This window comes from Myotis lucifugus, unplaced genomic scaffold (genome assembly GCF_000147115.1).
Source record: "Myotis lucifugus unplaced genomic scaffold, Myoluc2.0 scaffold_90, whole genome shotgun sequence".
Classification (NCBI taxonomy): domain Eukaryota; kingdom Metazoa; phylum Chordata; class Mammalia; order Chiroptera; family Vespertilionidae; genus Myotis; species Myotis lucifugus.
In genome coordinates this window covers 3,979,723-3,992,287 of record NW_005871138.1, presented here as the reverse complement: position 1 = coordinate 3,992,287, position 12,565 = coordinate 3,979,723, and the positions used below count along the sequence as shown (strand labels likewise).

Genomic DNA, 12,565 nt, shown 5'->3' with positions numbered 1-12,565 from the left:
CTAAGAAGAAACAGACTTAGAAGGATAGGTGCAAAACGAGGCTGCCCTGCCTCCAAATAAACAAGCAAACAAAAAACCCCAGCCTGGGAGAGCAGAGGAGGTCGGGGTGGGAGGGGAAGGGCCAGAGAAGCTGGAGGATCCTGGAGGAAGGCTGGGTCCCTGAGCTGGGCTGGCGATGCTGAGGGATGGCAGGGAACCCCAGCTGGGTCTGGGAATCTGAAAGCAGAGAGGACTGTGGCCATCTTCTTACTGGGTGGGGCTGAGCAAAAGGCACCATGCTGTGCAGCAATGGCTGCCAAGTATCCTGTGAAGTGAAGCTGTGAGACCCTCCATGCCCCCGAGCGGAGCACCTATTCCCGCTGCATCAAGAGAAGACCAGACAGAGTGGCATTTGAATCCAAGCAGTCGGGCTCCTGAATCTCTTAGCTCAACAATTATGCAACAGCAGCACAGAGAAAGTGTGGGAAAAATAACTTAAATATCTGGGCACAGAAATGAGTACCTATTATTCTTGCAAACCCAGAGACCCTTCATGAACAGCACCACAGCGAAGACCCAGGCTCTCTCCCTCCACACCTGTCTCTTTTCCACCCCAACCTCCTGGCCATCTGAGGAAGGGCCTGGGGCTCCAAAGGCCTGGAAAAAGTCAGTGCCTCTTAAATTCCAAGTCACTGAAGGGGCCCAGCCTCCCAAGCGGAGCCTGAAATTGAAAGTTTCCTCCAACATCGTCATTGTCGGCTCCTCGGTTCCTGGTGAGATTGTGAGCAGACAATGGGGAACTGGCAGCCCTGGTAATTAGCAGTAATTGTTTATAATATCTGGGCGGCTGCCTGATTTCCCATCCCAGGGTGCCTCGCCGGCTGCCAAGGAACCAAGCAGAAGCCCCAGAAACCCTGAACGGGTTTGAACAGGTTATCACATCCTCCATGGGGCTGGAGGAAGGAAGAATACAGAGGTGGCAGGTCCCTGCTGGCCAGAGGGCCAGCTGCACTGGAGACCCCACTCCACCTCGAGGTCTTCCAGGAGTAGGACGGAAGGCGGTGGATGCAAAGTCAGACCTGCTCCTACTCCTCCCAGCCAACTGCTGGCAGGTGCTGGTGTGTCTGCACTTGAATCTTCTTATCTGCAAACAAGACCACACCTACCTCATGGACAGTGCGCGGCCATTCTGGGGGTGAGTGCCGAAAATGTCTGCTCATTGGGTCCATTTGCCAGGAGCTTGTTGAATTATTACCACATACATAGACTATGCCTGGCAGTAGGCATTCAATAAATGTTCACTGCTGCATCCTTTAGCTGGCCCCAAACTGGGGAAATACAGTAGTTAAGACTGGACTTGGGCATAATATAGACCCTGAATTCCAGGGCTGTGCACCCTCTCTGAGCTGTAGAAGATGGGAATAAGTTGTAATCGCCTTGCTGAGTTGTTGGGGAGAGGCAGTGAGATAATGCAGGCAAGGAGCTTGGCCCAGGACCTGGCAAATGGAATAAAGGATTGAGATACTGTGGCCTGCTACCCAGACGGGAAGAGCCTCATCTCCCTCTTTGGCATTTTCCTGGCATTTCTGATTCCAGATCTGTTAGGAAGTGCAACATCTGGATGCCTGAGACCAAGCCCGGGCCTGGGGTGGGGCGCACGGGGGCTGCAGCAGGTGGTCCTCCCAGAGGCACATGGCACACAGAGGCCTGAAACAGGATTGCAACCCGTTCTCTACTGGCGTTTTATCTTGTGTTAATGGTGAAATGAGATTATCTGCATTTCAAATCCTGTTAGTTTTGTTTGAGGAGCTGAAACCCATTTGTCTTTTATTATTAATCCTCGACCTCTGTTTGGCCCTGGATTTTCCATGCTCTCCATGGTTAAAGAGGTAATTGAGTTATTGGGGGTTTGACTCTTTTCCAGATAGATCACCTGTCCCAGTTGCATCCGAAATTAAAAGGCTGCACAGCCTTCCTGGTTCGGAAAGGCTGGGGCGGTTTATGAGCTCTCTGTCCATCCATTCACCACCTGCCTCACACACCCACTGTCCATCCACCTTCCCACAGGCTTGCTGAGCCTATCATACAGTCAGTTCTGCCATAACACGAAATATATATTCCTAAACATTCTGTGCATGCACAATCCTACAATAAAAATCACAGAGCTTATGGGGAAAGTGGGGTTATGGCACAACACCCAAATACTATGTCAGTATCACATCCAAAAAAAAGAAAGACAGGAACATAGTAAAAATGGTAGCACGGTCTTGCACATGTTGAATGGTTAAGAGATGCAGAAATACTACAATAAATATGCTGCTTTACTTTGAAGATGCCCTGAAGTTTGCTTGTGGAAGTGAGTGTGAGAAGGATTGCAGCCTGGGAGTTAGTGTGAAGGGGAAGGAAGGCTGCTGAAATGGACAGAAACACCGGGTGTGGATAGGATGACACACGGGAGCTGAGGGAGCAGGTTATGTTTGAGGTGTGTGTGTGTTTTGTGTTTTCCTACATGGATGCAAATTTTCTGTGTTCACCTACTGTTCCTTGTGGATGAAATCGTACCTGAGCAAAGGCAAAATGTGTGCTATGCTAAATTATTCCCTAATATTTCAATCGTGCTGGAACAAATTCACATTTTCAAAACAAGCGATGTAGCAGAACTGATTACAGGCCAGGATACACAGCTTCACACAATCCTGACTGCGGCTTCTCCAGCATTTAAGACGATTCCAAACCTGCCTGTCCCCTCCGCTCCCCACCCCCTGCCTGCTATGAGAGTATGGCTCATGGGCATGAAGCCAGGGATTTTATTTATTTTAATTTATTAAAACATTGTCCCGAGCCAAGCACAGATAGTACTAGGTTAGCAACATTAACGTGTTTCATTCTCATTTAACAACTCAATGAAAGTCAGGTACACATTACCAGTAACCCTTTTACAGATGGGAAAAATCAAGTAACCCAACCAAGGGCTGTGTATAGTAAGTAGTAGACCCAGGGTTTGAACCCTGGGAGTCTGGTCTAGAGTTCATCTTTATTGTTGTTGTTAATCCTCACCAGAGGATATTTTTCCATTGATTTTTAGAGGGACTGGAAGGCAGAGGCAGAGACACAGAGAGAGAAACATCGATGTGAAAGAGACACATCAACTGTCTGCCTCCTGCACATGCCCAACCAAGGTCGAGCCTGCATCCGAGGTATGTGCCCTTGACTGGAATTGAACCCAGGACCCTTCAGTCCGCAGGCTGATGCTCTACCTACTGAGCCAAACCGGCTAGGACTAGAGTTCATCTTCTTGACCAGTCTGCTCTACTGTCTCTATGTGCCCTAAGGGGACAGAGCCTTGCCCAGAGCAGAGTACAGGGATCTGCAGTCCAAACTCTGGGGTCAGGCAGGCCTGGATTTGAATCTTGACTCCCCACTCCCTAGTTGTTAAGGCACACCTCTCAGAGCCTGGGTTTCCTTTTTGGTGAAGTAGGGATAAATAATGATAGGATGCCCCCTCAGTACTGTTGTAGATATTAATAAGAGAAAGACCTCAAAACAGAATCTGGCATCGTCAAAGGCTCATCAAACACTAGTGCTTATTAAGCCCTGTCTCCTAGCTCACAGCCACATCCAGACCTGGTTTGTCCTTCGGACTCGATGACTGGGGGTTCTGACAACCCACCCAGCCTCCTGGGTCTTTGGTGATTAGCAAACAGCCTTGGCAGGAATGAGCCTCTGAGCCCGGGGCCCAGGTGGCCCTGCCATCAGCTCACACTCTCTTTTCTAAAGCTGTGGGCACAGTGACCCAGACAACCAGGGAGCTGGACACTGATGACCCAAACACCTCAGGACAACCAGAAGCAGAGGGAAGGAGCAGGAGGGGTGCTGGCAGCCAGCTCGGAGAGATTGGGTTTACCAAGAGGGTGCTGAGGCCTCGATTCTGTGTGATGAAGGAGACTGGGAAAGAGTGGGGAAAGTAAAATGTGTACATGCTTCGGCTCATGGTACCTACCCATCGTTCAACAAAATTTGCAGCATATCATCTGTGGGCCAGGCCCCTGGTGGGTAGGTACTGAACTCAGTGTCTAGTGGGACAGACAGACACACACATGATAATTACTATAGGGTGGTAGGTGCTGTGATGGAGGAAGGATGAACTGGAAGCTGCTGATACAGTCAGGGCAGACCATGCTGTTCCACTTCCCCTGCCCACGCCCAGGGCAGACATTGCTAATCAACCTCAGCACACCTGCCAAGCCTGACTGGGCTCCAGAATCCTTCTCAACACAGCACTCCAGGGAGCCACTATCAATTAACTAGAGCTGGCACATGAGATGAAGCTTATGTGCCAGTTCTTAGCTGAGGTCTGAAGGAGGGTGAGTCAGAGGATGCAGTGGGAATAGGGATAGGAAAGGGGGTGCGAGGAGGAGGGAGCAACGAATGAAAGACCTGGAGGTGAGACTGGGAAGTGTAAGAGGTTCAGGGTGCTGGAGTGGCGGCCCAAGGCTGGGGGCTGGGAGAGGCTGGCAGAGGCCAGAGGAAATAAGTGCTGGGTGACAGGCTGTGGAGTTCAGACCAAAGGAGGACTTACAAGTGTCCAGGCAGGAGTGATAGGCTCCTCCACAGGGGAAGGGATGGGGAGAAATGGGTGGAGTCAAGAGATAATTAGAAGTGAAAGAATAGAGCCCAATTATGGTTGGATCTGGAGTGTGAGAAAAGGGGAGCCGTCTAAGAGAACCCCAGGTTTCTGGCGTGGGCAGCAGGACATGGTGCTGTGCACTCAGATAGGGGAGCAGACTGCCGACCCCCCCACCAATATCTCCTGGCCTTCACCACGTCACACTGACTTCTAACTGCAGCACATGCGCTTGTCTGGCCCCTGAGGACTGTCTCTGGCCTCCAGAGCCCCTGTGCGCAGGAAGGGCAGGAGGGTGAACCAGAGCAGCCGTCAACTAGTAACTGATGAGTCTGAGCATAAATACTTCACTCCCTCGCTGCCGGCGTGACTCTCAGGCACATGCTCCTCACTGGCTCCGAGTTCCCACGAGGACCGGACTCAGGTTGCCCACAGTGGCAGCTGCTTCTCAAGGTGCAGAATTCCCCTGTCCTGTCTCTCGCACGCGATCCTCCACCACGGTTATCTGGAATCACTTCCGGTGACCTACCTGCACTCGAATCCATGTCTCGGGTCACGAGGAACCCAGCCACCAGGGAGTATCTCAGGATTCAGGGGGGTCCAGGGAGATACTGTTCTCGTGGCTTGAACCCTGTCCTTTGTCTGAGGGAGATGGGCCTGCTGGTGGGGGGAGCTTGGCTGGTTACTAAACCCACATCTATTCCCTTCTATCTTTGACATTCAGAACCTCAATTTTCAATCAGGCAGAAAGAGGCTCAGAGAAAGAAAGCCCTTCCTAGCTTCAGGGATGAACCAGGAGCAGTCCAACATACTGAGGCCTACGGAGGGAATCGATGGAGGGACTCTAGGCCCTTGGTGGCATAATTTAGCCATCAAACCACCCTGGAATCATCTATCTCCAGAAATAGATGCATCCATTAAATAAGGGAAAGAGCCTAGAGCAGTGGTTCTCAACCTTCCTAATGCCGCGACCCTTTAATATAGTTCCTTATGTTCCTTATGTTCCCCAACCATAAAATTATTTTCGTTGCTACTTCATAACTATAATTTTGCTACTGTTATGAATCGTAAATACCTGATATGCAGGATGTATTTTCATTGTTATAAATGGAACATAATTAAAGCATAGTGATTAATCACAAAAACAATATGTAATTATATATGTGTTTTCCGATGGTCTTAGGCAACCCCTGTGAAAGGGTCGTTCAACCCCCAAAGGGTCGTGACCCACAAGTTGAGAACCGCTGGTCTAGTGAAATGGTTAAGGGCAGACTCCAAATGCCTAGATTTGAATCCCAGCATTTGAAGCCACTTACTGGCTCTGTGACCTTGGGCAAGTTAATTAACCTCTCTTGGCTTCCATTTTCTTGTCTGTAAAATGGGGATAGTAACAGTTCCAGTGTCATCAGGTTGCTCTGAGAATGAGAGGAGTCATTGTGTACAAGCACTTAGCACAGAGTCTGCACACAGCCAGTGCTCAGTAAGTGTTAGCTCTAGAGCATCACTGTTGAGCCAGTGCTGCTCAACCTTAACCTCGAGTGCCGGGGAGCGATCGCACTCCACATATGTCTTTCCCCAAAAGTGCCGGGAGCGCTATCACGCTCCTCCTGCAGTGTCACTATTAGAAGCTAGTAGTTCACTCTTTATTGACAGATGGCACCTAAGTGCAGATTACTTATGATGCCGAATGTTTGTAGTTCTAAAATCGACCACTGACATTTATCTGCCTAATTTTCATAATTTTTTTCCTAAACTGCTGTAAAATCGGCAAAAATGCCTTGGCAATTTTAGCATAGTTCCTAGGATATTGGTTGGCACTCAAAGGGTTAATGTGCACATGAACCACCTGGGGACCCTGTTAAATGCAGACTGATTCAGAGGGTCTGGGATGGAGCCTGACATGCTACATTTCCACCCAGCTTCCAGGGGATGCCAATGCTATGGGACTATATCCGGAACAGCGAGGGACAAAGCCACTGTTACCTGGTATAGTATAATCTGGAGCCCAACGATCTTCACTAACAAGTGGCCCAACCCACATGCACCCCTTCCCCAGCCCCAAGACCTGGGTAGGATGCAACATTTCCCCAGTTCTCTATGCCTGTCCTTTGCGGTTCTCACCACTGCTAGTTGCTTCGTCAGAAGAAGGCAGGGTCCCCAAGGTGCACAGCCCAATTGTCTTGTACACTGTAAGTGGCTGATCCCATTTGCTGAAATAAAAATCCACATGGGAGCACCCCTGTGCCCACCTGCAGGAACACAAGCCTGGTGATCCAGTGGCTGGGGCAGACAGACCCAGAAGCTCCCAGGGCCACAGGCTGGGGGGCTGCTCAAGCACACTGGCTTCCTATAAGCCTGGGCTGGGCTGGCAGGAGCCCAGGAGGAGGATGGTCACACCCCCTCCTGTTTCAGAGTCTGGAATCTGGGTCCGGCCAGTGCCCAAAATACTTCCAGAAAAAGGAGGAGGCCAACCACAGCTCAAGGTCCCCACCTGTCCCTTCACCTTCCTTTCCTTGCCCAGGTGTTGAGCAGGGTGGCAGCACCTGGCTGAGCTCAGTCCCTCTCAGGCGGGCAAGACTCTGCCTTCTACTGGACCCCATATCCTCCAACCCACCCAATCCTCCCTCAACTGGGCTCAAGACATGCACCCAAAACCCCCTTTTTAAAATATATATACTTTTTTTTTATTGATTTCAGAGAGGAAGGGAGAGGGAGAGGGAGAGAGAAACAGAAATATTAATGATGAGAATCATTGATTGGCTGCCTCCTACACGCCCTACACTGGAGATTCAAGCCCGAAACCCAGGCATGTGCCCTGACCAGGAATCAAAACATGACCCCCTGGTTCATAGGTCGACGCTCAACTACTGAGCCATGCTGGCCACATCTAAAATCTTTTAATAATTATAAAGCCAACATTTATCCTGTGCTAAGCACTTTATAGACACGATTTTGTTTAGGGTGGCTCAATGTATCCATTAAGATGCATCTGCCCTTGAGGAGCAAAATATCCAAATAACAGCAGCTAAGTCAACAACAAACAACAACCACGACTGCGAATAATAACAGCACTTGTATGTGTCAGTCACTATTCTACGTGCTTTCACATGTATTAACTCACTGAGTCCTCACAACAACTTTATTACCCTCCCACGCTGCTCCCCTTGGAGAAAGTCGAGTGGCCTTCATCTCCTGTTCTATGAAATGGGAATATGGGTTTGACTTCCTGTCACTGCTCACGGCACCACACTACCCTCCCGTGACCTGGTCCTCAAACCAACAGACGAAATGTTTGCTGGCCTCCTGCTGTTTCGACAGGCCAAGGAACATGCCCATGGCCACTTGGGTAAGTGGCAGAGCCAGGACTAGGACTCAAACCTCCTGACCCCCTGAAACTCAGCAGGGACCCACTACTACCCAGACGCCCAGAATATCTTCCTCCAAGTTTTGCTGCCTTGCCAAGTTTTTCAGGTTAAAGAAAACATTTGTTCCCTTCTCCTCCTCCTCCTCTCCCTTCCGCCGGTCCTCCTCCTCTTCCCGCCCTCCGGAAAGTCTCTCTAGGGGGTGGGTGGAACGGCAGCATCTGCCAAGGCGAGGCCATTCACAGAGGCCAGAGATGCCCAGTTTAGGAGGGGCTGGAGGTGGGAAGGCTTTCAGCCAGCAGAAACCCCCAGCCGCCAGGCAGGGCCCAAAATTTCGGGGAGCCAAGGTGGAACACTGTCCTATTCTTTTTATAAAAACGAACCCATTTAGTCTTCCTAACACCCCTTTAATGTTGGTATTTATCCTCATTTTACAGATGAGGAAACTGAGGCACAGAGAGATGACCTGACCAAGGTCACAGCCAGCGAGTGGTGGAGCCAGGATTCATATCTAGGTAGTCAGGCACCAGAGTCTGGCTGTCCTTGGTCTTCCTCAGAGCTTCCTTGCTTCATCGCCTCCCTTCTGAAGACAGGACAGTGTGGGAACCCTCAGCCAATGCCCCTCAAAGTCTGAGACCCTCCCGCCCCATGCCAGGGAAGACCGAGAGGCCTGGGGGCACGCCGGGCTCACACTCACTTGCCCTCCGAGCCGTAGCTGTTCATGCTGTCCTCGATGGACTCATGGCTGGTCTGGCGCAGCGTCCGGCTGGGCATCTCCACCGCCAGGCCCGTCTCCGTGCTCCTCTGAATGGCCCCCTTCAGCCTCCGGCTGTCCCCTTCTTGGCAGAGAGGCAGAGGGAAATGAGGAGAGAGACACAGGGTGGGAGAGGACAGAGAGGCCAGACATCTGGTTAGCATTTCAGGGGCTGGTGGCGGCCAGCTTTGGTCCCACCCCCAACCCATCAACCTCCTCCTACCACTGGCCTCACCTGCATCCAGCCTGCAGGGGGCAGTCTGTCATTCATACCCACCCCATAATCAGTATCACATGTGTCCTCTCACCTGATGGATTCATTTACATGGACTGCCTCTTCCCTTTGAATTGGAAGTCATGTCTCCCCTGCAACCTTCTCCAAATCCTTTCTCCTCCTCTTCTGGAGCTACTATTTATTGAGCACCTACTATAGGCCATACTCTTGTCAACCCCAGAACAACGGGCAGTTTGGATGGGATACTGCTTTGTTGTCAGGGATGTCCTGTGAACTGTGAAAGTCTAACGGTAACCCTGGCCTCTACCCAGTAAATGCTAGTAGCACCCTCCAATCCAGGGGGCAATCAAAAACATCTCCAGACATTGCAAAACATCCCCTAGGGGCAACAGTCACCCTCCATAGAGGACCACTGATTGAGGCCACTGGCTCTGAAACCAGATTACCCAGGTTCAAATCCTGGATCTTTTTCTCATGGGCTGTGAGGCTTTGGGCAAATTACTCAGCCTCTCTGTGCCTCATTTCCCCAACTGTAAAATGGGAGAACAACAAGGTTTTAATGAAGGCAAACAGTCCTCTGCCCTTGCTATTCCCTCCCCTTGGGCAGGAGCTCAATCCATGGCCTCCACTCTGTGATGGCACATCACCCTCTCCGAGACCTTCCTTGACCACCCCCTGGCTTTCTCTGCGCTATGGCCATGCGGTGGCTTTCTTCCAAACACAGGGCGCATTCTTGATTTATTGGCCAGCTTTCTCCACAAAGACGGTAAACTCCAAGGACACGGAACGTTGTTTTGTCCACTGCTGAAGCCCCTGGGTCGAGAACAGGCCCAGCCACTGTAGGTGTTCAATTAAAACCTGCTGGAGAAGGAGGGTCTGCCTGAGCGTGGTCTCAACCCCCGATGAGGGGATGATCCTGCTCTCCCTGCTTCAACACCGAGGACACGAGGCTCAGGGGTTAAGCGACATGCTCACATCTGTAGAGCCAGAAAGGGGGGGAGCCAGGGTTCGACCCGGGGAGGGTCTCTTCGCTCCGTGCTCACAGCCTGGTGATTGTGGAGAGCTTTCCATCGGCCACCACCCGGGGGACTGTGGCTTTGCTAGAGGTGGGGTGGATCTTTCGTGAGATCGCCCCCCCCCCCGCCCAGTCTGGGATGAGCTGGCATACCTCAGGGGCTTCCCCAGTGCTTGCTGACCCCCTGGGGAAAGCAGCACCCCCCGAAACCCCACCATCCTGCGTGGAGAGGACGGGAGCGCTGGGTCTGTGTACCCAGAGACAGAGCGGGACCAGGATGTCTGCCACTGGCCTTCTCCCAGCCTCCCGCCTCCCAGCTCAATAACGGTGCCCCTTCCTCCTGACTCTAACACAGACACAGATACAGGTGCTCTGCGCGTGTTCTCGGAGCATGTGCCCACATGTTTGTCTCCCACATGTGTCTGTGTTATTCAGATATAGTGCACATATACTCAGAAAAACACACAGGAACACACACGCATACACAGGAATATACGTGCAAAGACACGTTGTGTCTGAGTGTCCATGTTTGTGTTTCCATGGGCTCCACAGACCTATCACGCTGTTTCTGAGGCCAGTCACACACACAGGCGCATACCCACATACGAGGTATAGGCCATCCCACTCAAGAAAGCACACAGGGAAACTGCCAATGCATTTCTGTGTGTCACCCCGAGTGTTTCTGAACATGTGGGGGAACATGTGTGTCCCTGTGTCCGTGTTCCCTTCATTCCTCCATTTGTTCTCTCACTAATTTGTTTCTGCACCCCCTACACCTCAATATTTCTATTTCTCTGTGTAGAGCGGTACAGAGGCACAGAGAAAGATTCCGAAACACACACATGCTCCCTCAGAAACACTCACAGCACAGAGTCGCTGCTCCTCCACTCACGCATGCACACAAGCACAGTCCTATGTCCGGACAAACTCCAGACCCCTGTCCGGGATTTCTACCTCCCACTGAGCCCTGCTCTGGAGCCCCACCCCGACTCGCCCCCACCCGCCAGGGTCTGACACATTTCTCCCGGGAAAGGGCTCCGTGCTCCACAGCCTGGTGATCGCGATGAGCTTTCCGTCCAAAACATTATAACAACTCAGACCCCATAGGGGCTGAGGAGGGGGTGTGGAGAGGTGGGCTTCACATCTGGGTGGCATTCTATGGCCTCTAAGTATCCCACATCCAGTACCCTGTTTGGGCCCCAGAATAGGCGTGAGTCACCACACAGGTGAGCCTGGCTTTGCAATCAACAGTCTAGGCAGAGTCACAGGCAAGCTGACCTTGGGCAAGTTGGGTAGCATCTACCTCATGGAGCTGCTGAGAGGGTTAATGATAGAACATTTACAGCGCCTGGCACACAGTAGGTGCCAAACAAAAGTAGCCTTAGCTGCTACAGAGAAAGACCTCCCAGAACTCCCCAAATCTGCCCAAGCCAACTGTCTTGCATGTTCCCCCTGACATGTCACCTTGTGAGTCCCCAATCTGGGACCATAGTTGTACCAACCACACCAACAAGATCTACCATCAAAGCTGTCCACTGGCCATCTCTTGCTCATGCAGTTACATTCCTCAAAGTGCCTGGACCAATGTTTTCCCACTCCCCAGCCCGTAGCCCCATCCATCCCAACAGATGACCTGTCTCCCACTTGGCTGAAAAGATGTGTTTCCTTGACTTGCTCTTTCCCGCTTCCAAATGTCACCATCCTCAGACCTTCCAACCTGCCCCTCGACCCTCCCTCTTCTCTGACCTCCTTGCCAAGGCGGATCTGCCATCTGTTCTCCCTATCCCTCCTCCTCCCATCCTCACCGGATGTGCTCCCACCCCTTGTGCTCTCTGGACCTTGAATCTGCCACCTCTCCATCTTCGGCTCTTTCCACTCCTCCGGCAAGTCTGCTCAAGGCTTCACTTCTTCCACCACCTGCTTCAACCAACACATTTCTCATAGAACAGCCTCTCCCGCCACATCGCCAACCACACACTTCCATCTCTTACAGTGTGGCTTCCACTCTGTTCACAGGGCTTGCTGAACCAGTCCGACGACGGCTCCAACCATGCACCAGGGCCTTATCTCAGTCCCTAATACCTAAACTCAAGAAACAACCACCGAGTGCCTTTCTGTTCATGGGATGCTGACTGCACTTCTAAGTCTGGTCTCCACTGACAAGAGAGGCTTCATTATCCCAGGTTATCAGGATGCTCCACTGCCGAGGCCTGGAGTGGAGTCCTGTGGACTCTGGGTACCAACTGTGGCTGGCCCCGGTGACATACAAATAAATGGAGTTCGAATGACCCATTTTGGCCACCCGCTAACACTGGCTACACCCAAGACTCAAACTGTGCAGCTTGAATTTTCTCCCGCAGGGTCCTAAGTCCCTCATCTCCCAACTTGGGCAGAATGTGGTGTGTGGGTTTAAGGGAGAGGGAGGGTGTGTGGACGGCTGGACTCCTGCAGGAGGCAGCAAACACTTAGGGAACCAACTCCACTGTGTGCCAAACACCGTGCCTGATGCTGGGGACAGAGAGTGAGAGTGGTGTGGTCCCTGCCTCCATGGAGCTCACAGTGTGGAGAGAGGCAGACATGAACAGATGATCACATG

General features: G+C 51.7%; 1 protein-coding gene across 1 annotated transcript in view; it reads right to left on the bottom strand.

Moving 5' to 3' along the window:
• RIMS4 (regulating synaptic membrane exocytosis 4) overlaps window positions 1-12,565 on the bottom strand; it is a 64,543-nt gene that overhangs the window by 4,784 nt on the left and 47,194 nt on the right. Inside the window, exons 2-3 of the mRNA XM_023756267.1 lie at window positions 8,955-8,965; window positions 8,663-8,804 (exon numbers count right to left, since the gene is read on the bottom strand). Of these exons, the coding sequence (XP_023612035.1) occupies window positions 8,663-8,804; window positions 8,955-8,965 (153 nt within the window). The remainder of the gene's footprint in view (window positions 1-8,662; window positions 8,805-8,954; window positions 8,966-12,565) is intronic.